The sequence below is a fragment of the Ammospiza caudacuta genome, chromosome 31 (genome assembly GCF_027887145.1).
Source record: "Ammospiza caudacuta isolate bAmmCau1 chromosome 31, bAmmCau1.pri, whole genome shotgun sequence".
Taxonomy (NCBI): Eukaryota; Metazoa; Chordata; class Aves; order Passeriformes; family Passerellidae; genus Ammospiza; species Ammospiza caudacuta.
This window is the reverse complement of record NC_080623.1, coordinates 2,279,874-2,303,833: the sequence shown is the minus strand read 5'-3', so window position 1 is coordinate 2,303,833 and position 23,960 is coordinate 2,279,874. Positions and strand designations below refer to the sequence as shown.

The 23,960-nt window shown below is 63.4% G+C and overlaps 3 protein-coding genes across 3 annotated transcripts; all 3 read right to left on the bottom strand.

Annotated features, from left to right (window-relative positions):
- Nucleotides 1–684: 684 nt before the first annotated feature.
- On the bottom strand, nt 685–9,421 carry DTX3 (deltex E3 ubiquitin ligase 3). The gene is made up of 4 exons (XM_058822187.1): nt 9,333–9,421; nt 4,705–5,360; nt 1,497–1,714; nt 685–995 (listed from the first exon to the last, which is right to left on the bottom strand). Exons 1-4 carry the CDS (start codon nt 9,343–9,345, stop codon nt 920–922), a joined length of 963 nt encoding a protein of 320 aa, XP_058678170.1. The 5' UTR covers nt 9,346–9,421; the 3' UTR covers nt 685–919.
- A 635-nt stretch (nt 9,422–10,056) lies between these two features.
- On the bottom strand, nt 10,057–11,029 carry LOC131569713 (proline-rich protein 2-like). The gene is made up of 2 exons (XM_058821973.1): nt 10,888–11,029; nt 10,057–10,700 (listed from the first exon to the last, which is right to left on the bottom strand). Exons 1-2 carry the CDS (start codon nt 11,027–11,029, stop codon nt 10,057–10,059), a joined length of 786 nt encoding a protein of 261 aa, XP_058677956.1.
- Nucleotides 10,759–22,161, bottom strand: PIP4K2C (phosphatidylinositol-5-phosphate 4-kinase type 2 gamma). Its single transcript, XM_058822105.1, has 10 exons — nt 21,974–22,161; nt 20,388–20,485; nt 20,210–20,306; nt 17,318–17,458; nt 15,910–16,056; nt 14,481–14,519; nt 14,136–14,249; nt 12,502–12,751; nt 12,307–12,410; nt 10,759–11,363 (listed from the first exon to the last, which is right to left on the bottom strand). The coding sequence occupies exons 1-10, from the start codon at nt 22,136–22,138 to the stop codon at nt 11,283–11,285; spliced, it is 1,236 nt and encodes a 411-aa protein (XP_058678088.1). The 5' UTR covers nt 22,139–22,161; the 3' UTR covers nt 10,759–11,282.
- Between the last annotated feature and the right edge of the window lie 1,799 nt (nt 22,162–23,960).

Here is a 23,960-nt window from a genome sequence, read left to right as displayed (position 1 = left end):
CTCCTGTCCCCATGCCAGTGTCCCCAGCCCTGTGCCCCCATGTCAGTGTCCCCCATATCTCTTGTCCCCATGCCAGTGTCCCCAGCCCTGTGCCCCATGTCAGTGTCCCCCATATCTCCTGTCCCCATGCCAGTGTCCCCCATATCTCCCGTCCCCATGCCAGTGTCCCCAGCCCTGTGCCCCCATGTCCCCTCACTCACCCCCCCCAGGCTCACTGTGCCCCCCTCACTGCCCCAGGAATGGGGGGAGCCCCCTGGCCCCCCTCGATCCGTTGCATATTTTTATTGGATCAAAGTTACAGACCTGGGGGGGAAATACAAAATAAATAACCCCCCCCGAGGGCGGGACCCCCCCGGGGCTGGGGGGGCGGGGATGCCCCCGTCTGTCTGTCTGTCCTGGGGGTCAGGGCTATGTACAGGGGTCTGTCTGTCTGTCCGTGCTGCGGGGGCTGGGTGGCACCAACCCCTCTGGGGGGGTCTGGGCCCCTCCTTGTGCCCCCATTGCCAGCCGGGGGGGCTGGGGGGGGTCCCCCAATTCAGGGGTGGTCCCGTTTTATGGGGGGATCCCCCCGCATGGGGGTCCCATTGAAGGGAAGATCCCCCCATATGGGGGCCCCGTTTTGTGGGGGGATCTCCCTGCATGGGGGGTCCCGTTGGATGGGGGGGGGTCCCATTTTATGGGGGATCCCCCTGCATGGGGGGTCCTGTTGGATGAGGGGATCCCCCCACATGGGGGTCCCATTGAAGAGGGGATCCCCTGCATGGGGGTCCCATTGAAGGGGGGATCCCTCTGCCCAGGGGGCCTCCTCCTGCCCCCTTGTTTGGGGGTCCCCCTGCCCAGGGGGGCTCTGGGGGGGTCCTCGCTGCCTGGGGTGATCCTGGGGGGGTCCCCGTGCCCGGGAGGGGTCCGTGCCCCCCGCTCAGTCCTCGGTGATGCCCTTGGCCCGCAGCTCCTCCTGCACCCGGGCGAGGTACGTGGGGTCGGGGTACCCGAACCTGGGGGCACAGGGGAGGGAGTCAGGCCGTGCCCCACCCTGGGTGCCAACCCCTCACCATCCTCCCTTCCCAGGGTGCCCGCCCCTCACCATCCTCCCTCCTCCAATACCCCAGGTGCCCCCCAGTGCCCCCTCCCACAGCTGGTGCTGGATGTGGCGGGTGCTGTCCCCCAGGTGCCCTCCCAGGTGCCCCCCATGTGCACAGGTGCTCACCAGCCCCCCAAGTGCCCTCCCAGGTGCCCCCTTGTGCACAGGCGCTCATCACCCCCCCCAGGTGCCCCCCATGTACACAGGTGCCCATCAGCTCTCACAGGTGCCCTCACAGGTGCGCCCCACGTGCACAGGTGCCCACCAGCCCACCCAGGTGCCCCCAGACCCCCTGGCACAGCCGGGGTCAGTCAGTCTCATGCTGGGCGCTTTCCCCCACCCCCCCAGGTGCCCCACTGGTGCCCCCCCAGGTGCCCCACAGATGCCCGCCCGGTGCCCCCCGTGCCCCCCGCACAGCTGGGGCCCGCCGGTGCAGTTGGTCTTGTGGTGGATGTCGTTCCAGGTGATGACGTTGGCACGGCCCGTGGTCAGCGAGGTGCCCACGGTGAAGGTGAGGCGCTGGGCGAAGGCCTTGCGGAACAGCCCCAGCACCTTGTTCCCCTCGGGGCAGTCGGGCAGGTACGCCACGCGCGTGGTGCCCGGGTACCGCACGCCCGGGTTCGGGTGCTCCACCTGGGCATGGGGGGACAGGTGAGGGACAGGGGCAGGGGCACAGGTGTCAGTGCCCATGCGGTGCCCGGGTACCGCACGCCCGGGTTCGGGTGCTCCACCTGCGTGGGGGCCAGGTGAGGGACAGGGGCACAGGTGAGGGCACAGGTGTCAGTGCCCATGTGGTGCCAGGGTACTGCACCCGTGGGTTCGGGTGCTCCACCTGGGCAGGTGAGGGGGGATAGGTGAGAGAGGCAGGGGAGTGACAGGGGTACAGGTGTCAGTGCCCACGTGGTGCCAGGGGACAGGTGAGAGGGGCAGGGGCACAGGTGAGGGGACAGGTGTCAATGCCCATGTGGTGCCTGGGTACCGTATGCCCAGGTTTGGGTGCTCCACCTGCATGGGGGTACAGGGGCACAGGTGAGGGGCAGGGGCACAGGTGTGAATGCCCATGTGGTGCCAGGGGACAGGTGAGAGGGGCAGGGGCACAGGTGAGGGGACACAGACAGGGGCACAGGTGTCAGTGCCCACATGGTGCCAGGGTACTGCACCCCCAGGTTCAGGTGCTCCACCTGCATGGGGGGGGACAGGTGAGGGACAGGTGAGGGGAGAGGTGTCAGTGCCCATGTGGTGCCCGGGTACCGCACACCCGGGTTTGGGTGCTCCACCTGTATGGCGGGGGGGGGGACAGGTGAGGGACAGGGGCACAGGTGTGAGTGCCCACGTGGTGCCAGGGGACAGGGACAGGGCACAGGTGTCAGTGCCCATGTGGTGCCCGGGTACCGCACGCCCGAGTTCTGGTGCTCCACCTGCGTGGGGGGACAGGTGAGAGGGGCAGGGGAGTGACAGGGGCACAGGTGTCAGTGCCCACGTGGTGCCAGGGTACCACATGCCCGAGTTCTGGTGCTCCACCTGTGCAGGTGAGGGACAGGTGAAGGAGACAGAGACAGGGGCATAGGTGTCAGTGCCAATGTAGTGCCAGGGTACTGCACCCCCCGGTTCAGGTGCTCCACCTGGGCAGGTGAGGGGGGACAGGTGAGGGACAGAGACAGGGGCACGTGGTACCAGGGCACAGGTGAGGGGGACAGGGGCAGGGGCACAGGTGTCAGTGCCCACGTGGTGCCTGGGTAGCGCACACCCGGGTTTGGGTGCTTCACCTGGGCAGGTGAGGGGGGACAGGGGCACAGGTGTCAGTGCCCACGTGGTGCCCAGGCACTGCATGGCTGCACAGGATGGGGGACAGGTGAGGGGGTCACAGGTATGGGGACACCCCAGATTCAGGTTACAGCCGTGGGGGGGCACAGGTAATGGGGGGGGGCAGTGACGGGGGCACAGGGGGGCACTGAGAGGGGCACAGCTAAGGGGGCAGTGACAGGGGCACGGGGGACAGATGCCAGGCTCTGTCTGGTCCTGGCGTGCTGCAGCCCCAGGCTCAGGTACAGGGGGCACAGGTGTGGGGGAGGCATGTGGGGGGCACACGGGGCAGGTGCCCACGTGGTGCCCAGGTACCACAGCCATGGGGCATGGAGGGGACACAGCAGGGAAGGACAGGGGGACAGGGGGACAGAAGGACAGGGGGACAGAAGGACAGGGGGACAGGGGAAGGGCCGGGGATACTTCACCTACCCAGGGCGTGGGGGGCAAGGGATGGGGGACAGAAGGAATGGGGGGGGTGGGGATCAGGTTGGGGGCACCCAGCAGGTTTGGGGAACCCAGGGGTGCTGGCAGCACCCAGGGCTGTTGGGGACACGGGGGCATTTGGGGACACCCAGCAGGGTTGTCAGTAACAGCCAGAAGGATTTGGGAGCACCCAGGGACACGTGCCAGGATGGGTGGGTGGCCCAGCAGGGTTTGGGGGCACCCAGGGGCATTGGGGTACAGGATTGGGTTAGAGCACCCACCACAGCTTTGGGGCACCCAGGGCTGATGCACGCACTCATCGAGGTTTGGGGGCACCCAGGGGCACTGGGGGCACAGAGTTGGCTCAGGGGTATCTGGGGACACCCAGGGCACAGGTGTTCACCCAGGTGAGGGGGGACAGGGGCACAGGTGTCAGTGCCCACGTGGTGCCCAGGCACTGCATGGCTGCACAGAATGGGGGACAGGTGAGGGGGTCACAGGTATGGGGACACCCCAGATTCAGGTTACAGCCGTGGTGAGGTCCATCAGGACCTGAGGGCGCTGGGGACACTGCACCGTGCCAGGCCACCCAATAGAATCTGGAGACACCCAGGGGTGCCAGGGGCACAGACTGTGGACTTGGGGGCACCCAGGGATGCTGGGGGTGCCCAGAAGTATCTGGGGACAACCAGGGGCACACGACTGGGTTGGGGCACCCATCATGGGTTTGGGGCACCCAGGAAGGCTGGGGACACCCAGCAGGATTTGGGGACAGCCAGGGACACAGAGTTGAACCAGGGGCATTGGGGGCACCCATTGGGGCACTGGGGACACCCAGCAGGACTGGGGACAGCCAGGGGCACAGAGCTGAACCCAGGGCATTCGGGGCACCCATCAGGGGGTTGGGGACCCCCAGTAGGATTTGGGGACAACCAGGGGCACAGGACTGGCTTGGGGCACCCATCATAGTTTTAGGGCACCCAGGAAGGCTGGCGACACCCAGCAGGATTTGGGGACATCCAGGGGCACTGGGGACACAGAGCTGAACCAGGGGCATTGGGAGCACCCATTGGGGCGCTGGGGGCCCTCAGCAGGATTTGGGGACAGGACCAGGTTGGGGCACCCATCACAGTTTTGGGGCACCCAGGAAGGCTGGGGATTTGGGGACAACCAGGGGCACTGGGGGCACAGAGCTGAACCCGGGGCACTGGGGGCACCCATGGGGGCACCGGGGGCCCTCAGCAGGATTTGGGGACAACCAGGGGCACAGAGCTGAGCCCGGGGCACTGGGGGCACCCATGGGGGCACTGGGGGCTTAGGGCCGGGCCGGGCCCGCCCAAGGGGATTTCGATCGCCCATCCGGCCGGGAAACGCCTCCCCCTGCAGGCACTCACCCCCTGCACGCCGGGCGGGAAGACGTACTGGATGATGATGGTGCCGAAGGCCTCGTAGCCGGGCAGCGGCAGCGCGGCGTCGCGGGTGACCAGCATGCGGCCGTCGGGGGGCTGGTTGCCCACCAGCTGCCCGTAGAAGCGGCCGCAGACGGGGCAGGCGGAGCGCACCTGCAGCGCCCGCGCGATGCACTCCCCGCAGAACGAGTGGCGGCAGCGCTCCAGCGTGCGCGGCCCGCGCATCTCGCCCAGGCAGATCGGGCACTGCCGCTCCGGCTCCTCGTCCCGCGCCGCGCCCGCGCCGGGACAGCCCGCGGCGCCCGCGGGGGGCTCCGGGCGCGCCCCCAGCACCTCCCCGTGCCGCTGGCTGCGCTTCTTCAGCTCCTTCTCGGTCTCCTTGAGCAGCGCCTTGAGCGCCTTGCGGGCCGGGCAGAGCCCCGCGCCGCCGGGGGGCCCCGGGGGGGTCGCGCACAGCTGCAGCACGTACAGCTCGGGGGTCTCGCCGTCCACCAGGATCCGCACCCGCGCCTCCTGCGCCAGCAGCGCCAGGCGCGCCGCGCGCTCCCGCGTCACGAACTCCCACACGCGCTTGGGCACCGTCACCCGGCTCTTGGCACCGGGGGCACCGCAGCCCGACATCCTCGAGAGCACGAAGGACACTGCGGGACGGCCCGGGGGCGTCAGGGGACTGAGCTGGGACACCCCGAAACACCCACGGGCACCCCGGAACAGCCAGGGCTGGGCACATCCCCAGGGACGGGACCCTGCCGGCACCGTCACCCGGCTCTTGGCACCGGGGGCACCGCAGCCCGACATCCTCGAGAGCACCAAGGACACTGCGGGACGGCCCGGAGGGCATCAGGGCTGGGCACACGGGGCACCCCGAAACACCCAGGGACACCTCAAAACACCCACGGACACCCCGGAACACCCAGGCATTGAGCACGGGCACCCCCAAACAGCCATGGACACCCCGAAACAGCCAGGGCTGGGCACATCCCCAGGGACAGGACCCTGCTAGCACTGGCACCCAGCTCTTGGCACCGGGGGCACCACAGCCCGACATCCTCGAGAGCGCCAAGGACACTGCGGGACGGCCCAGGGGCGTCAGGGGACTGAGCAGGGACACCCCGAAACACCCAGGGACACCTCAAAACAGCCATGGGCACCCCGAAACACCCGGGAGTGAGCAGGGACACCCCGAAACACTCAGGGCTGGGCACATCCCCAGGGACAGCACCCTGCTGGCACTCTCATCCCACTCCTGCTGGGGCACCTTGAGACATCCTCGAGAGCACAAAGGACACTGCGGGATGGCCTGGGGGCGTCAGGGCTGGGCACACAGGACACCCCGAAACACCCAGGGACACCCCAGAACCCTGAAACAGCCAGAGCTGGGCACATCCCCAGGGACAGGACCCTGCCGGCAATGGCACCCCACACCCGACATCCTCGAGAGCACCAAGGACACTGCGGGACGGCCCCGAGGGCATCAGGGCTGGGCACACGGGGCACCCCGAAACACCCAGGGACACCTCAAAACACCCACGGGCACCCGAAACACCCAGGAGACTGAGCAGGGACACCCCAAAACACCCACAGGCACTCCAAAACATCAGGGGATTGAGCAGGGACACCCTGAAACACCCGGGAGTGGGCACGGGCACCCCAAAACACCCAGGGATTGAGCATGGTACTGTGAAACAACCAAGGACACCCCAAAACACCCAGGGATTGAGCATGGTACTGTGAAACAACCATGGACACCCCAAAACACCCAGGGATTGAGCATGGTACTGTGAAACAACCATGGACACCCCAAAACACCCGGAGATTGAGCACAGACCCCAAAAGAGCCATGGGCACCCTGAAACACCCAGAGATTGAGCACAGACACCCCGAAATACCCATGGACACCCCAAAACACCCAGAGATTGAGCACAGACACCCCAAAACACCCATGGACACCCCAAAACACCCAGAGATTGAGCAGGGACACCCTGAAATACCCATGGACACCCCAAAACAACCAGAGATTGAGCACAGACCCCAAAAGAGCCATGGGCACCCCAAAACACCCAGAGATGACACACGGACCCCAAAACACCCATGGAAATGCCAAAACACTTTGGGACTGAGCACGGACCCCAAAACACCAATGGGCACCCCGAAACATCAGGGGATTGAGCACAGACACCCCGAAACACCCAGGGACACCCCAAAACAGCCATGGGCACCCCGGAACACCCAGAGCTGGGCACATCCCCAGGGACAGCACCCTGCTGGCACCGTCACCCCACTCCTGCTGGGGCCCCGACACCCTCGAGAGCACCAAGGACACTGCGGGACAGCCCGGGGGCATCAGGGGCACCCCAAAACGGGCATGGGCACCCCGAAACACCCATGGGCACCCCAAAACGGGCACGGGCAGCCCAAAATGGGCATGGGCACCCCGAAAGATTGAGCATGGACACCCCAAAACACCCACAGATACCCCAAAGCTGGGACTGGGCACGGACCCTCTGAAACACCCACGGACACCCCAAAACACCCAGAGATTGAGCAGGGACACCCCAAAACACCCACAGACACCCCAAAACACCCAGAGATTGAGCACAGACACCCCGAAATACCCATGGACACCCCAAAACACCCAGAGATTGAGCACAGACACCCTGAAATACCCATGGACACCCCAAAACACCCATGGACACCCCAAAACACCCAGAGATTGAGCACAGACACCCCGAAATACCCATGGATACCCCAAAACACCCAGAGATTGAGCAGGGACACCCCGAAACATCCATGGACACCCCAAAACACCCAGAGATTGAGCACAGACACCCCGAAATACCCACGGACACCCCAAAACACCCAGAGATTGAGCAGGGACACCCCGAAATACCCATGGACACCCCAAAACACCCAGGGACACCCCAAACCAGCAGGGGATGGAGATGGACCCCCCAAAACCTCCTGAACCTGGACCCCACTGCCACCATGGCCTGGCTCTTGGGGGTCCCCCTGCACCCCAACATCCCAAATGACACTGAGGCACCCCAAAACCCCAGGGACTGGGCACGGGACCCCCAAAACCTCATGAGCCTGGACCCCACTGGCACCATCATCTGGTGGCCCCCAACACCCCAAAATCCTTGACAGGAATAAAAACGTGGGGTGGGGACACCCCAAAACCATCAAGGGCTGCTTGTGGGACCCTTTGAACCTCAAAATCTGGGTGTGGGATCTTCAAAGCCTGAGACTGGGCATGGACACCCCAAAATCCTCTGAGATTGGATATGGATCCCCAAAAACTGCCACAGACTGAGCACAGGGCCCCAAAACTTCTGAGACTGGGCATGGACCCCCAAAACTCAGACACTGGGCATGGAGCCCCAAAACCTCACAGAGCCAGGCCATGGACCCCCCAAAACCCCTCTGACACTGGGCATGGATCCCCAAAATCCTCTGAGACTGGATACAGACCCCAAAATCCTCTGAGACTGGATATGGACCCCCAAAACTGCCAGGGACTGAGCACAGAACCCCAAAACTTCTGAGACTGGGCATGGGCCCCCAAAACCTCTCAGAGTTATGGCAGGGACCCCCCAAAACCTTTCAAAGCCTGGTCATGGACTCCCCAAACCCTCTCAGAGCCTGGCCATGGGCCCCCCAAAATCCTCTGAGACTAGATATGGATCCCCAAAATCTGTCAGAGACTGAACATGCACCCCAAAACTTCTGAGCTGGGAATGGACCCCCAAAATCCTCAGAGACTGGATACGGACCCCAAAATCCTCTCAGAGCCTGGGCAGGGACCCCCCAAAATCCCCTGACCCTGGAGACTCCAAGTCCCAGAGCCTGGGGACTGTGGGTCACCCCAAAACCCAACCAAATCCCACCATGACCCCCCAAAACCCCTCTGAGTGTGGGCATGGACCCCCCCAGAGCCCGGCCATGGCACCCAGGGGGGTTCGGGGGGGGCACAGTGCCCCCCAAACCCGGCGGGGACGCTCACCCGGCCAAGGTGCCACCCAAGGGTTAAACCTGTCCTGTCCCCAAATTGGGGACACCCCGGGGGTGGCACCGGCCGTGAGCCCTGGAGGGAGGGGGGGTGAGGGTTGGGGTGTCCCCAGCAATGTCCCCCATCCCGTGGCGTGCCCAAGGGGGGTCCCCAGAACTGCGGGGTGCCAAAGGGGGGTCCCCAGAATATGGGGGGTGCCTGAGGGTGGTCCCAGAACCCGGAGGGTGCCCAAGGGGGGGTTCCCAAAACTTGGGGTTGCCCGAGGGGGGGTCCCCAGAACCGGGGGGTGACTGAAGGGGATCCCCAGAACCCGGGGGGGCTCCATGGCCAGGGGGTCCCACGGGCGCTCCAAGGGGGTCCCCAAAGCCAGGGGGGTCCCACAGCCCAGGGGGAAGGGCCCAAAGGGGGTCCCCAGAAACTGGAGGGTGACTGAGGGGGGTCCCCAGAACTCAGGGGTGCCAAGGGGAGTCCCCAGAACCAAGGGGTCTCCCAAAGCCAGGGGGTCCCACAGGCGGGGGGAAGGGTCCAAAGGGGGTCCCCAAAGCCAAGGGGGGGTCTCAGCCCCGGGGGGGTCCCCAGAAGCCGGGGGGTCCCCCACACCCACCTGGTGAGCCCATGGGGGACACGAGCGGAGCACGGAGATCAGCAGAGCCACGAGCCCGGGGCTGGGGGGACACGGAGGGACACGGGGGGGTCACAGGCGGCCCCCACCACCCCCAGACCCAATCTGGGGGCTCATCAACCCCCCCGTGCCCCCCCTCACCCAGGTGACCCCATAACAACAACAGCACCGTCACCCCCCGTGTCCCCAGGGGACCCCACAGCCCTCCTGGGGGGGGGGGGGGGGGCAGCAGCTTCTGGGGGTCCCCCAGACCCATCCGGCCCCCCCGGAGCGGCCCAGGGGTGTTTGCCCGGCCATGGCCCGCGGGGAGGGGGGGTGACCGCGCCGGTGTCCCCCGGTGTCCCCATCCCCCCCGGTGTCCCCCGGTGTCCCCATCCCCCCCGGTGTCCCCCGGTGTCCCCATCCCCCCCATCCCCGAGGGGCTCCATGCAGGGGGGGCAGGGTGGGGGATGGGGCCCGGAATGGGGGGGATCCGGACAGGCCCGGGGGGGCCCGGTGAGGCCCGGGCGGACGAACGGAGCCGCCGGTGACGGGACAGGCCCGGGGGTCCCGCTGAAGCTCGGGGCGGGGACAGACCAGGCCCGGGAGGGGCCCGGGGGTCCCGGTGAGACGCGAGGGGGGGCCCGTGAGTCCCGATAAGGCCCGGGGGGTGCCGATAAGGCCCGGGGAGAGCGGACAGGCCCGGGGAGGGGCCCGGGGGGTCCCGCTAAGGCCCGAGGGGAGCGGACGGGCCCGAGGAGGAGCCTGGGGGGGTCTCGGTGAGGCCCGGGGAGGGGGCCGGGAGGTCTCGGTGAGGCCCGGTAGGAACGGACAGGCCCGAGGGGTGCCGGTGAGACCCGAGGGGAGCGGACAGGCCCGGGGGGTCTCGGTGAGGCCCGGGGAGGGGGCCGGGGTTCCCGGTGAAGCCCGATAGGAGCGGACAGGCCCGGGGAGGGGCCCGGGGGGTCGCTGCGGTGCGGGCATCAGCAGGCCCGGGGCGGGGTGCCGGGGGCAGGGCGGGGTGCCGGGGGCAGGGCGGGATGCCGGGGGCAGGGCGGGGGATGCCCGGGCGGTCCCGGGGCGGTCCCGGGGGGGTTCCGGGGGTCCCGCACGCACCGGGCCCGGGCGGGCGCAGCATCGCGGGCGCGTCCGGCGGCGGGGGGCGCCCTGCGCGCGGCCGCCTCACGTGACCGCGCGGGGCGGGGCCGCCATGGCAACGGGGGAGGGGCGGGGCCATGGCAACGGCGCGCGGGGCCGGCGAGGAGGGCGTCGCCATGGCAACGCGCCTGGGGGCGGGGCCGTAGCGGCGGGGGCGGGGCCACGGAGTCGGGAATTCGGGGGTCCCCGGGAATTTGGGGGTACCCGGGGGGTCTGAGGGGCGCAGGAGGGGCCGAGGGGCTCAGGGAACGGGACACACGCAGGGCCGGTTCAATAATTTATTTCTCAGAACAGAGCAAGGGAAGGAGCCCCATAAATGGGGTGGGGGGCACAAAGGCCCCCACAAATGGGGGACGGGGGGGGGTCAGCCCAGCAGGCCCCGCCCCCCCGGGGGTCTCACCGGGCCGGGGTCCTCCCCTGCCCCCCCGGGAATTGCAGTAAAGGGGAGGGAGCTGCAGCCCCCCCAGGTCCCACACGGAGGGGGGCAGGGAGTGGCCCTCAGCCCCATTTGGAACGGGGGTGGGGGCTGCACCCCCAGTCATGAGTGGGGGTCCCTTTCCCCCCCCCCCCCCGGGGCAAGTAGTGTTTGACCCCTCCCAGCTTGGGGAGGGGGCAGAAGGGTCCCAGAGCCCCTTGTGCAGGGTGGGGGGACACCCCAGACCCCCCCAGTTCTGGGGCCGAGCCCCCCCAGACCCCTTTGGATAAAGTTAAGGCACTTGAGCAGTGGAACCCCACTGCGGGGGTGCTGTGGGGGTGTTGGGTGGGGGCAGCACCCCTTGGGGGGGGTTTGGTCCCTCAGGCGAAGATGTTGGTGATGAAGTCGAGGAAGCGCTTGGCGTATTGCTCGGGGTGCACCGTGGAGATCTCGGCTCCGGCCTGGGGGGGCAGCGGCTCAGAGCCCCCCAGGAACAGAGCCTGACCCTGGGAACGACCCCCAGCCCCCCTGACAGCCCCTGGGAATGATCCCCTTGCCATTCCTGACACCCCCCTGGTAACCCACGCCTGGGAACGACCCCCAGCACCCCCTGACACCCCCCAGAGCACTCCTGGGACCCCCAGCACCCCCTGGCATCCCTGGGAACGACCCCCAGCCCCTCTGACACCCCTGGGAATGATCCCCCTGCTATTCCTGACATCCCCCAGAGCCCCCCTGGGAACGACCCCCAGCCCCTCCTGGCACCCCCCAGAGCACTCCTGGGACCCCCCCCCTGAGGGCCCACCCCTCCCCCAGACTCCCCCACAGGACCCAACCCCAACCTGGGCACCCCCCCAGCTTCACCTGAGCCCCCCCAGTCCCAACCCCCCCACACCCCCACCCCTCCAGCCCCCCCAGACCCTGCCAGGGGCTTTAACCCCCCCCCCCCCCCCCAAATCCTCCTTGGAAGGTTTGGCCCGGGTCCCCCCAACCCCTCTCTGTCCCCAACTTCAGCCCCCCAAAAACACCACGGGGGAGCCAACCCTGCCAGCCCCAGCTGGGAAATGCCACCCCCCAGTTTGGGGTGCCCCCCCCAGTCCGTGCCCCCCCCATTTCGGGGTGCCCCCTTCACCCCATGTTTGTGGTGCCCCCCATTCTGGGGCTCCCCTGTTTCCTCACCCCCTGTTTTAGGTGCCCCCCCAGTTTCGGGGTGCTCCCATTCCCTCACCCCATGTCTGAGGTGCCCCCCGTGTTTGAGGTGCCCCCCATTTTTGGGGTCCCCCGTTCCCTCACCCCGTGTTTGAGGTGCCCCCCATTTTTGGGGTCCCCCATTCCCTCACCCCGTGTTTGAGGTGCCCCCCAGTTCAGGGTGCCCCCCATTTTTGGGGTCCCCCGTTCCCTCACCCCGTGTTTGACGGTCTTGGCCGCGTGCGCCGCCTTCTTGCGGGCGTCGTACTGGGTGAGGACATCGATGAGCCCCATGAAATAAACCTCACGCCGGGGGGCTCCTGGGGGGCACAGCGGGGGGGGGTCAGCGCTGCCTGCGCCCCCAAACCCCCCCAGGACCCCCCAAATTCCCCCCAAAATGCCCCGGCTCACCCTCGGCCCCGCGCAGCGCGTACACGTCCACACCGGGATCGAACTCCCCGGGGCCCAGGGGCCGGTAGGAGTTGAGGAGCCCCCCCAGCCCCTCTGGGGAGGTGCCATAGGGGCCCCCCAGCCCCCCCTCATCGCCCCCCCCGCCGAGCTCCTCTTCCTCCAGCTCCTCCTCCTCCTCCTGCTCGCCCCGCTCCACCTCGTGGATGCCCAGCAGCAGGCTGTAGTCCATCAGCTTCTGCTGCACCAGGAACTGGGGGGACACGGCAGGAATTGGGGGGGGGGGCACACAAAACCCCGGGGGGGGCACCCCAAAACCCCCAGAGCCTGAACACAGGGGACCCTCACCCCAAAACCCCCAGAGCCTGAACACACGGGAACCTCACCCCAAAACCCCCAGAGCCCGAACACAGGGGACCCTCACCCCAAAACCCCCAGAGCCTGAACACACGGGACCCTCACCCCAAAACCCCCAGAGCCCGAACACAGGGGACCCTCACCCCAAAATCCCCAGAGCCTGAACACAGGGGACCCTCACCCCAAAACCCCCAGAGCCTGAACACACGGGAACCTCACCCCAAAACCCCCAGAGCCCGAACACAGGGGACCCTCACCCCAAAACCCCAGAGCCCGAACACAGGGGACCCTCACCCCAAAACCCCAGAGCCTGGGCACTGTGACCCCCACAGCCCAAAATCCCCCAATTCTCAGGGCTGAGGGGACAACCAAGGGGTCATTAGGGGTGGGGGACACTCCCATAGCCATGGGGAGAGACCCCCAAACCCTCAGAGCCTGGGCATGGGGGACCCTCACCCCAAAACCCCAGAGCCTGAACACAGGGGACCCTCACCCCAAAACCCCCAGAGCCTGGGCACTGTGACCCCCACAGGAATCAAATACTGGACATGGTCCTCAAACACCCCTTGGACTCTCAGGGCTGGGGGGACAACCAAGGGGTCATTAGGGGTGGGGGACACCCCCATGGCTGCTGGGAGTGCCCCCCAAAGCCCCAGAGCCTGGGCACTGTCACCCCTGGAGCCATCAGATACTGGACATGGTCCCCAAAAACCCCCCCGGACTCTCAGGGCTGGGGGGACAACCAAGGGGTCATTAGGGGTGGGGGGAGACCCCCACGGTGCTGGGAGAGAGCCCCCAAACCCTCAGAGCCCGGGCCCTGAGAAAGAGACCCCCACAACCCAAAACCCCCCCAATTCTCAGGGCTGGGGGCATTAGGGGTGGGGGACACTGCCATGGTCACAGGGAGAACCCCCCAAACCCTCAGAGCCTGAATGCTGAGAAAGGGACGCCCACCTGCCAAAAAGCCCCCGATTTTCAGGGCTGGAGGAACAACCAAGGGGTCATTAGGGGTGAGAGATACCCCCATGGCTGCAGGGAGAGCCCCCAAACCCCCCGAGCCCGGGCACTGTGACCCCCAGAGCCATCAAATGCTGCACGTGGTCCCCAAAAACCCCCTGGACTCTCAGGGCTGACCCATTAGAGGTGGGGGACACCCCCATGGCCACAGGGAGAGCCCCCCAAACCCCCAGAGCCTGGGCACTGGGAGGCCAAAGGGTCACTTGGGGTGGGGAGGGAGCCCCCCTCAATCCCCTCTGGGGGTGCAGCCCCCCCGTCCCCACCTCCACATCCCGCTTGAGCTTGTCCATGAACTCGCGCTGCTGCTCCTCCTCCACGAACACCTTCTCGTTCTTGTTGAGGAAATCCACGTCCTTCAGGGTGGGCAGCTCCTTGCCCTGGGGAGGGATGGGGGGAACCCCCCCGGACACCCCTGAGCTGGAGGGGACACCCCAGGGATGGAGGGGACACCCCAGGGATGGAGAGGACACCCCAGGCTGGGCCCCTGGGGAGGGGGGCAGGCAATGAGCTGCCATTATTGGGGAGGAGGGAAAACAAGGCCTGGAGACCCCCCCCCCCCCCCCCAAATTTATGGGGTTCACAGCATCCCCCCTCCCCCCCTGCAGTACCTTCTCCTTGTCACTGGCCTCTCGGTCCACCAGGGAGCCCTGCAGGGAGCAGAGGTGACAGGAGGGGGTTTGGGGGTGTTGGGGGAGATGAAACAGGAAAGCCTCGTAAATATGATTGTCTGGCAAAAGATTTTGAGAATATGGAAACTATAAGTGAGATTGAAATGAAAGCAAGCTTTGAGATCCCTCAGTTACTGAACAACAGGAAAACAATGGTGTGGCTGGCTGAAGGTGATCCCCTTTTGATGGAACAACACCCTCTGCTTGCAGACAGTCCAAGGGTCAGAGCAGACCCTACAGCTTGGCAGAAGGGGCCCAAAGAGGAGATTTTAGGGTTTAAAACTACTCCAAAGAGGAGTTTTTAGGGTTTCCAAAGAGTAGTTTCTAGGCTTAGCAGAAGGGGCCCAAAGAGGAGTTTTTAAAGTTTAAAATGTAGCACAGTGTGGTGATGTAATGATTCTTACAGGCTGTATGGAAATGCTGTAGGATTTGTATATTGTTAGATATAGATATAACCAATTTGTAGATTGGTTAGTGAGAATTAGAATATTCAACACAGAAGAAGATTTATTGTATTGTAATGGGAACTTTGCTCTCTTATGCTTTTACACTCTTATCCCTCTTACCCCTTTTACTCTCTTATGCTTTTACTCTCTCACCCTCTCATCCTCTCTCCCCTCTCTTCTCTCAGTCCTGCTCCAGCTGTGCCTGGCAGCTCCCAGCAGGGCCCTGCACTTGGCCCTTTGCAATAAACCCCAAATTCCACGACCAGAAGATTTATTGTAACAGGAACCTCACCCTCTTTTACTCTCTCTTTTTATCCTCTTTACTCTTCCTCACTCTCTCATCTCTTTAGCACGCTCTTGCCTTCTCTCTCTTTACCTTTCTCTCCTCCTGGGCCGGCTCTGAGCTGTGCCTGGCAGCTCCCAGCAGGGCCCTGCACTTGGCCCTTTGCAATAAACCCCAAATTCCACAACCAGAAGAAGATTTATTGTATTGTAATGGGAACCTCGCTCTCTTATCCTCTATTTTACTCTCTCTCTTACCCTCTCATCCTCTCTCTCATCCTCTCTCCCCCTCTCAGTCCTGCTCCAGCTGTGCCTGGCAGCTCCCAGCAGGGCCCTGCACTTGGCCCTTTGCAATAAACCCCAAATTCCACGACCAGAAGAAGATTTATCGTAAGAGGAACTCTTCCCCACTCTCTCATCTCTTTACCACGCTCTTGCCTTCTCTCCCTTTACCCCTCTCTCCTCTCAGTCCCGCTCCAGCTGTGCCTGGCAGCTCCCAGCAGCTCCCTGAACCCCAAATTCCAGATCTGGCTGCAGAGATCTCTCGTGTCCGTCTGTCCCCACCGTCCCACCCCCCAGCGCTCCTGCAGGGGGAGGCAGCCCCACAGCAGCACTCGGGGGGCTCGGGGACACCCCAGTACCTTGAGGTCGTACTTCCTGTGCACGGGCAGGCGGTGGCTGAAGAGGTTCCTCATGACCAGCAGGTACGTGTCCTCGCTGTCCACGCTGACCCGGTACATGCCCAGGAACCGCGGCAGCAGCGTCTGCCCGTGGCACTGCACCACGTACTGCGGGGACACGGGGACACGGGGACATGGGGACACAGCCAGGGACATGGGGACAGAGTCAGGGACATGGGGACACAGCCAGGGACACAGTCAGGGACATGGGGACACAGCCAGGGACATGGGGACACAGCCAGGGACACAGTCAGGGACATGGGGACACAGCAGGGACATGGGGACACAGCCAGGGACACAGCAGCGTCTGCCCGTGGCACTGCATCACGTACTGCGGGGACACGGGGACATGGGGACAGAGTCAGGGACATGGGGACACAGCCAGGGACATGGGGACACAGCCAGGGACACAGCAGCGTCTGCCCGTGGCACTGCACCACGTACTGCGGGGACACGGGGACATGGGGACAGAGTCAGGGACATGGGGACACAGCCAGGGACATGGGGACACAGCCAGGGACACAGCAGCGTCTGCCCGTGGCACTGCACCACGTACTGCGGGGACACGGGGACATGGGGACATGGGGACACAGCCAGGGACATGGGGACACAGCAGGGACATGGGGACACAGCCAGGGACATGGGGACAGAGTCAGGGACATGGGGACACAGCCAGGGACATGGAGACAGAGTCAGGGACATGGGGACACAGCCAGGGACACAGCAGGTACATGGGGACACAGCCAGGGACACAGCAGGTACATGGGGACACAGCCAGGGACACAGGTCACACAGCCACACAGGGGACACAGCTGCCTGGGGGACACCAGTGACACAACCACCCTGGGGACACTGGTGGCACAGCTGGGGACAGAGGTGACAGAGCCAGCCCCCGAGGGGACACAGGTGACACAGCCACACAGGTGACACCCCCAGGGACACCAGTAACAGCCACCTGGGGACACTGGTGACACAGGCACCTCTAGGTGACACAGCTGCCCCGGGGGGACACTGGTGACAACCCTGGGCACGCAGGTGATACCCCGTACCCCTTGTGCCTGTAGCTGGTGGTAGTGTGCCAGCAGCCCATGCCCCCTGTGCCCCCCGTGCCCACACCTGGTGGTAGTGTGCCAGCAGCCCATGCCCCCTGTGCCCCCCGTGCCCACACCTGGTGGTAGTGTGCCAGCAGCCCGTGCCCCCCTGTGCCCCCCGTGCCCACACCTGTGGTAGTGTGCCAGCAGCCCGTGCCCCCCGTGCCCACACCTGGTGGCAGTGTGCCAGCAGCCTGTGCCCACCCTGTGCCCCCCATGCCCACACCTGGTGGTAGTGTGCCAGCAGCCCGTGCCCCCTGTGCCCCCCGTGCCCACACCTGGTGGTAGTGTGCCAGCAGCCCGTGCACGTCGGCCACGTCCTCGCTCGACAGCTCCTTCAGCACCAGCGTCCGGTCGGCCGAGAGCAGCAGGCGGTGCCCACTGCCCACCCAGCGCGGGGGGCTGCGTGCCAGGGACACCTGGGGACACAGGGACACGGCTGGGGACACAGGGGACACGGCCACACAGGTGACACAGCCACCCCGGGGGGACACAGATGATACAGCCACACTGAGAACACAGGTGACACAGCTGGGGACACAGGTGACACAGCCACGCCCGCAGGGACACCTGGGGACACGGCATGGGGACACAGAGGACACAGCTGGGGTCATTGGTGACACAGCCACACAGGTGACACCCCCAGGGGACAGGTGACACAGCTGCCTCCCCTGGTGGTTCTGCGCCAGGGACACCTGGGGACACAGGTGACACAGCTAGGGAAAGAGGGGACACAGCCACCCTGGGGGACAGAGGTGACACAGCCGCCCTCGTGGGAGGCTCCGTGCCAGGGACATCTGGGGACACGGCATGGGGACAACGGTGACACAGCCACACTGGTGACACAGCCACCCCCGCAGGGGGCTCTGCACCTGGGACACCTGGGGACATGGCCAGGGGACACTGGTGACACAGCCACTCAGGGGGACACCAGTGACACAGTCAGAGGCACAGCTGACACAGCCACCCGTGGGACACCAGTGACACAGCCACACAAGTGACACAGCCATCCAGGGGGACACAGGTGACACAGCCGCGCCCACAGGGGGCTCCATGCCAGGGAAATCTGGGGGCACACTGCCATGGGACAGGTGGCACAGCCAGGGGACAGGTGGCCAGGAGCCCGGGGACAGCCCGGGGACCCCCCATGTGACACATGTGACAGTCTGGAGCTCCCCTCGTTTGCCCCACAACTGTCCCCAGGGTGGACATGGGGACCCTGATGGAATTCTGCCTGCCTGAGGGGGATGAATGCCAGAAACCCTCAGGCCCCTGTGTCATATTTCCTGAAATATCTTTCAGAACATTTTCTGAAAAAAATATTCTGAATATATTCTGAATTATTCTGAATAGATTTTCATATTTTCTGAATAATTCCCCTTTGCCAGGATTTCTTCTCCTGGGAAACCTCAGAGAAAAATGGAAACAATAATTCTCTGATTGATTCTCCTGTGTTTTGCTGCTCTGGAATGTGTTTGGAGATGGTTTACCAGCAGGTGAATTTTTCATGGGTTTCATCTGAATTGTTTTAATTTAATGACCAATCACAGCCAGCTGTCTCAGGGCTCTGGAGAGAGTCAGGAATTTTCATTATTATCTTTTAAACTCGTGTCTGCATCCTTTCTCTATTCTTTACTATAGTTTAGTACAGTGTCACTGACATATTTTATGAAAATTCTTTCACTAGGATTTTTCTCCTGAGAAGCTGAGAGGCCTCAGAAATGAAATGTAAACAATAATTATCTGATTTCTTGGAATGGGGTTTGGAGATGGTTTAGCAACAGGTGCATCTTTGATTGGTTTCATGTGAATTGTTTTAATTTAATAACCAATCACAGCCAGCTGTGTCAGGGCTCTGGCGAGAGTAATGAGTTTTCATTATTATTTTTTAAACTTCTATAAGTATCCTCTCTGTATTCTTTAGTACAGTTTAGTACAGTGTCACTGACATATTTTATGAAAATTCTTTCACTAGGATTTTTCTCCTGAGAACTGAGAGGCCTCAGAAATGTAATAATTATCTGATAGCTGTGGAATATGGTCTGGAGATGGTTTAGCAACAGGTGATTGTTTGATTGGGTTCATGTGAATTGTTTTTACTTAATGACCAATCACAGCCAGCTGTGTCTGGGCTCTGGAAAGAGTCAAGAGTTTTCATTATTATCTTTCTAGCATTCTGTCTGTATCCTTTCTGTATTCTTTAGTATAGTTAGTATAGCATTCTTTTATACAATATAGATCATAAAATAATAACTTAGCCTTGTGAGAACATGGAGTCAGATCCATCATTCCTCCCTGCCACACGAACATCAGACACCACCCAGCCCCTCCAGGACCTTCCCAACCCTCCATGCCCACTCTGATTCCCTGTTTCCCTCAGCTGAGGTGACACTTCCCAGGCTGGAACCATTCTCCAGGCAGCCCAAAGAATTTTTTAATTCCAATTTCTATTTTTAAAAGGGCCTTTCCTGTAGCATTCACATTCTCTGAAAGAATTTTCTTACCCAGGATTTTTCTCCTGGGAAGCTGAGAGGCCTCAGAGAAAAGGAAAACAATTATTATCTCATTTGCTTCTCCTGTGTTTTGCTCATGTGGAATGTGTTTGGGGATTGTTTATCACAGGTGATTGTTTCATTGGATTCTGATGTGAATTGTTTTGACCCTTTGGCCAATTACAGCCAAGCTGTGTCAGAGCTCTGGAGAGAGTCACGAGTTTTCATTATTATCTTTTAAATGTCTGTAAGTATCCTCTCTGTATTCTTTAGTATACTTTAGTACAGTGTCACTGACATATTTTATGAAAATCCTTTTGCTAGGATTTTCTCCTGAGAAGCTCAGAGGCCTCAGAAACTAAATGTAAACAATGATAATATGATTGCTTGGAATGGGGTTTGGACATTGTTTAGCAACAGGTGAATGTTTGATTGGTTTCATGTGAATTGTTTTAATTTAATAACCAATCACAGCCAGCTGTGTCGAGGCTCTGGAAAAACCAATGAGTTTTCGTTATTATCTTTTTAGCTTTCTGTCTGTATCCTTTCTCTATTCTTTAACATAACATAGTATCATAAATTAATAAACTAGCCTTCTGAGAGCATGGAGTCAAATCCATCATCCCTCCCTTTGCCTGGGCACCCCACAAACACCAGACACCCCAAATCCCCCCTCACCTGGTAGTCCTGGTCGTCGACGCCGAAGCGCTCGCGCAGGTTGCGGAACACCTGCGGGCAGTACTCCTTGAACTTGAAGTGGCTGGGCAGGTTCTCCCTGAGTTTGGGGGGGCTCGTGTCAGTTTTGGGGTGTTCCCCACTGCAGGACACCCCCCCTGCGCCCCCCTGTGCCGCTCACCTGTTGAACAGGTGATTGTTGACCTTGATTTTGGAGCTGGCTTTGAAATCGTCGGGCAGCAGCATCACGGGCAGCGGCACCTGGCTCAGCTCGTTGATCTGGGGGTGGGGGGGGGCAAGGTGGGACCCCCGGGAAACACCCCCAGAAACCCCCTGGGGCCAGGGAGAGCCCCGGGAACCACCTTCAGGGACCCCCTGGGAAACACCCCCGGGGACCCCATGGGGCCGGGGAGAATCCCCAGGGACCCCCAGGTGTGGGGATGGGGACAGTGAGGATCCCAGGGGATGGAGACAAGGGATGGAGCCAAGGGAAAGGGACACGGGATGGGGACACGGGATGGGGGGCAATGGGAATCCTGGGGAAGGGGACACGGGATGGGGACACGGGACGGGGACACGGGATGGGGGGCAATGGGAATCCTGGGGGAAGGGGACACGGGATGGGGACACGGGATGGGGATATGGGTTGGGGACATGGAATGGGGACACAGGATAGGGAACAACGGGGATCCCAGGGGATGGAGCCGAGGGATGGGGACAGTGGGGATCCCGGCGGAATGGGGACGTGGGATACTGGGGGTATGGAAGCCAAGGGACGCAGCCAAGAGATGGGGACACGGGATGGGGGGCAATAGGGTGGGATGAGATGGGGACACGGATGGCAATGGGGTCCAGACGGGATGGGCACACGGGATCCCGGAGGATGGAGCTGAGGGATGGGGGCAATGGGAGTCCCGGGGCGATGGGGACAGTGAAAATCCAGGGGGGATGGAGTCGAGGGGTGCAGGGCAATGGGGATCCCGGGGAAATGGGGATCCCAGGGTGATGGAGACATGGAATGGGGACACAGGATGGGGAAAAATGGGGGTCCCAGGGGATGGAGCCGAGGGATGAGGGCAGTGGAGATCCTGGGGGATGGTGCTGAGGGATGGGGACACAGGAAGGAGGGCAGTGAGGATCCCGGGGGGATGGAACCAAGGCACAGGGAGTCGGGATGGGGGCAATGGGGATCCCGGGGAATGGGAACGAGGGGATGCTGGGGTATGGAGCCAAGGGGTGCAGGGCAATGGGGATCCCGGGGAAATGGAGCCGGGGGATGGGGACACGGGATGGGGACATGGGATGGGGGCAATGGGGATCCCGGGGGATGGAGCTGAGGGAAGGGGACACGGGATGGGGACATGGGATGGGGAACAATGGGGATCCCGGGGGATGGAGCTGAGGGAAGGGGACACGGGATGGGGACATAGGATGGGGGCAATGGGGATCCCGGGGGATGGAGCTGAGGGAAGGGGACACGGGATGGGGGCAATGGGGATCCCGGGCAGGGGACACCGAGGGCTCCGGGGGAAATGACGGTCCCAGGGAAGGGACAGGCGGGGGCTGCGGGGGTGCCAGGAACACAGGCGGGGGTCCCGGAGAGACGGGCACGGATATCCCGGGAGGGGACTGGGACCGGCACCGGGGACCGGGCATCCCAAGGGCCGCGGGGTCCCGGACAGGCGGGGAGGGCACACGGGGGTGCCGGGGCGCAGAGCCGCGGGGTCCGGGGAGGGACACGGGGGTCCCGGGGGTGCCGGTGCTGACCTGGTGCGTGACCCCCCAGGCCAGCACGGCCAGCAGCGGGTCCGCGGCCCGCGGCAGCTTCACCCGCTGCGGCACGAAGCGCTTCTGCTTCTTCTTGGTGCGGGCGGCGCCGGGGCCGGGCCCGGGGCCGGGGCCGGGACACGGACCCGCCGCCGCCGCCGCCATGGCCGCCGCTGCCGCTTCCGCCGCCGCTTCCGCCGTTTCTGCCGCCGCTTCCGCCCGGCCCCGGCACCGGAACCCGGAAACGGCGCCAGGAGCGGGGCGGGGCTGGGACCGGGAACCGCCAGGGGGCGCCAGGGAGCGCGGGAAACCGCCGGGGGCGCCCTGCCCCCACCGGGACACGCGACAGAGACAGGTGTGACAGGGACACGTGACATCTGCACAACACACGTGTGACACCTGGAGGGAACACGTGACATGACAGGTGTGACACCTGGAGGGAACACGTGACAGGGACACGTGATAAGGTTATGTGTGACACCTGCAGGACACAGGTGTGAGTACACAGGGACAGGTGTGACCCCCATGGGCACATGTGTGACACCTGGAGGGGACACGTGTGACACCTGCAGGACACAGGTGTGAGTACACAGGGACAGGTGTGACCCCCATGGGCACACGTGTGACACCTGCAGGACACAGGTGTGAGCACACAGGGACAGGTGTGACCCCCATGGGCACACGTGTGACACCTGCAGGACACAGGTGTGAGCACACAGGGACAGGTGTGACCCCCATGGGCACACGTGTGACACCTGGAGGGGACACGTGTGACACCTGCAGGACACAGGTGTGAGCACACAGGGACTCGTGTGACCCCCATGGGCACACGTGTGACACCTGGAGGGGACATGTGTGACACCTGCAGGACACAGGTGTGAGCACACAGGGACAGGTGTGACCCCCATGGGCAGGCGTGTGACACCTGGAGGGGACACGTGTGACACCTGCAGGACACAGGTGTGGTCCCACAGGGGACTCGTGTGACACTGACAGGGGACACCTTTGATCGCCACAGAGGACATTTGCAATCTTGCAGGCGACAGGTGTGATCCCATGGGGACAGGTGTGATCACTACTGTGACATGTGTGACCCCACAGGGGACAGGTGTGACAGCTTTAGGGACAGGTGTGTGGCCCACATGGGGACAGGTGTAACCCCACAGGTGACACCGGCTGTCCCTGCGGGCACATGGGAACGATGGGGGGCACCTGATCCCCACAGGGACAGGTGTGACACCTGCGGGGACACGTGGCACACCTGTGGGGACACGTGGGACACCTACAGGGACATGAGTGATCATCATAGGGACAGGCATGACGCCTGTAGGGGACAGGTGTGATCACGATAGGGACAGGCGTGACACCTGTGGCGACAGAGGTGGTCACCACGGTGACAGGTGTGACACCTATAGGGACAGGTGTGACACCTGTGGGGACAGGTGTGATACCTGTATGGACGTATGTGATCACCACTGGGACATGTGTGACACCTGCAGGGACAGGTGTGACCCCATAGCTGTGGCCGTGTGCCCTGGTGGCTCCAGGTGTGCCCTGGGTGTCCCCAAGCTCTCCAGGTGGGACAGGTGGAGCAGGAGGGGTGACAAAGGGACAGTGGAGCTCGCGATGAAGGTGACAATGATGAAGGTGATGATGAAGGTGACGATGAAGATGACCATAAAGATGAAGGTGACGATGATGATGACGATGGTGATGAAGGCGGCAGGGCCGGGTGCCCGTGGGCGGGGCCAGGGGGCGGGGCCAGCAGCCCAGGTGTCCCAGGGTCTCTCCTGGCCCCGCCCAGGGCAGGGGCGGAGCTGTCCCATGGCCTCGGGCACCTGGGTGGCCTCACCTGGCCAGGTGCCACCGGGGCATTGACACCTGCAGGGACATGTGTCACACCTACAAGGGACACGTGTGACACCTGCAGGGACAGGTGTGACACCTACAGGGACGTTTGTGATCAGCACTAGGACAGGTGTGACAC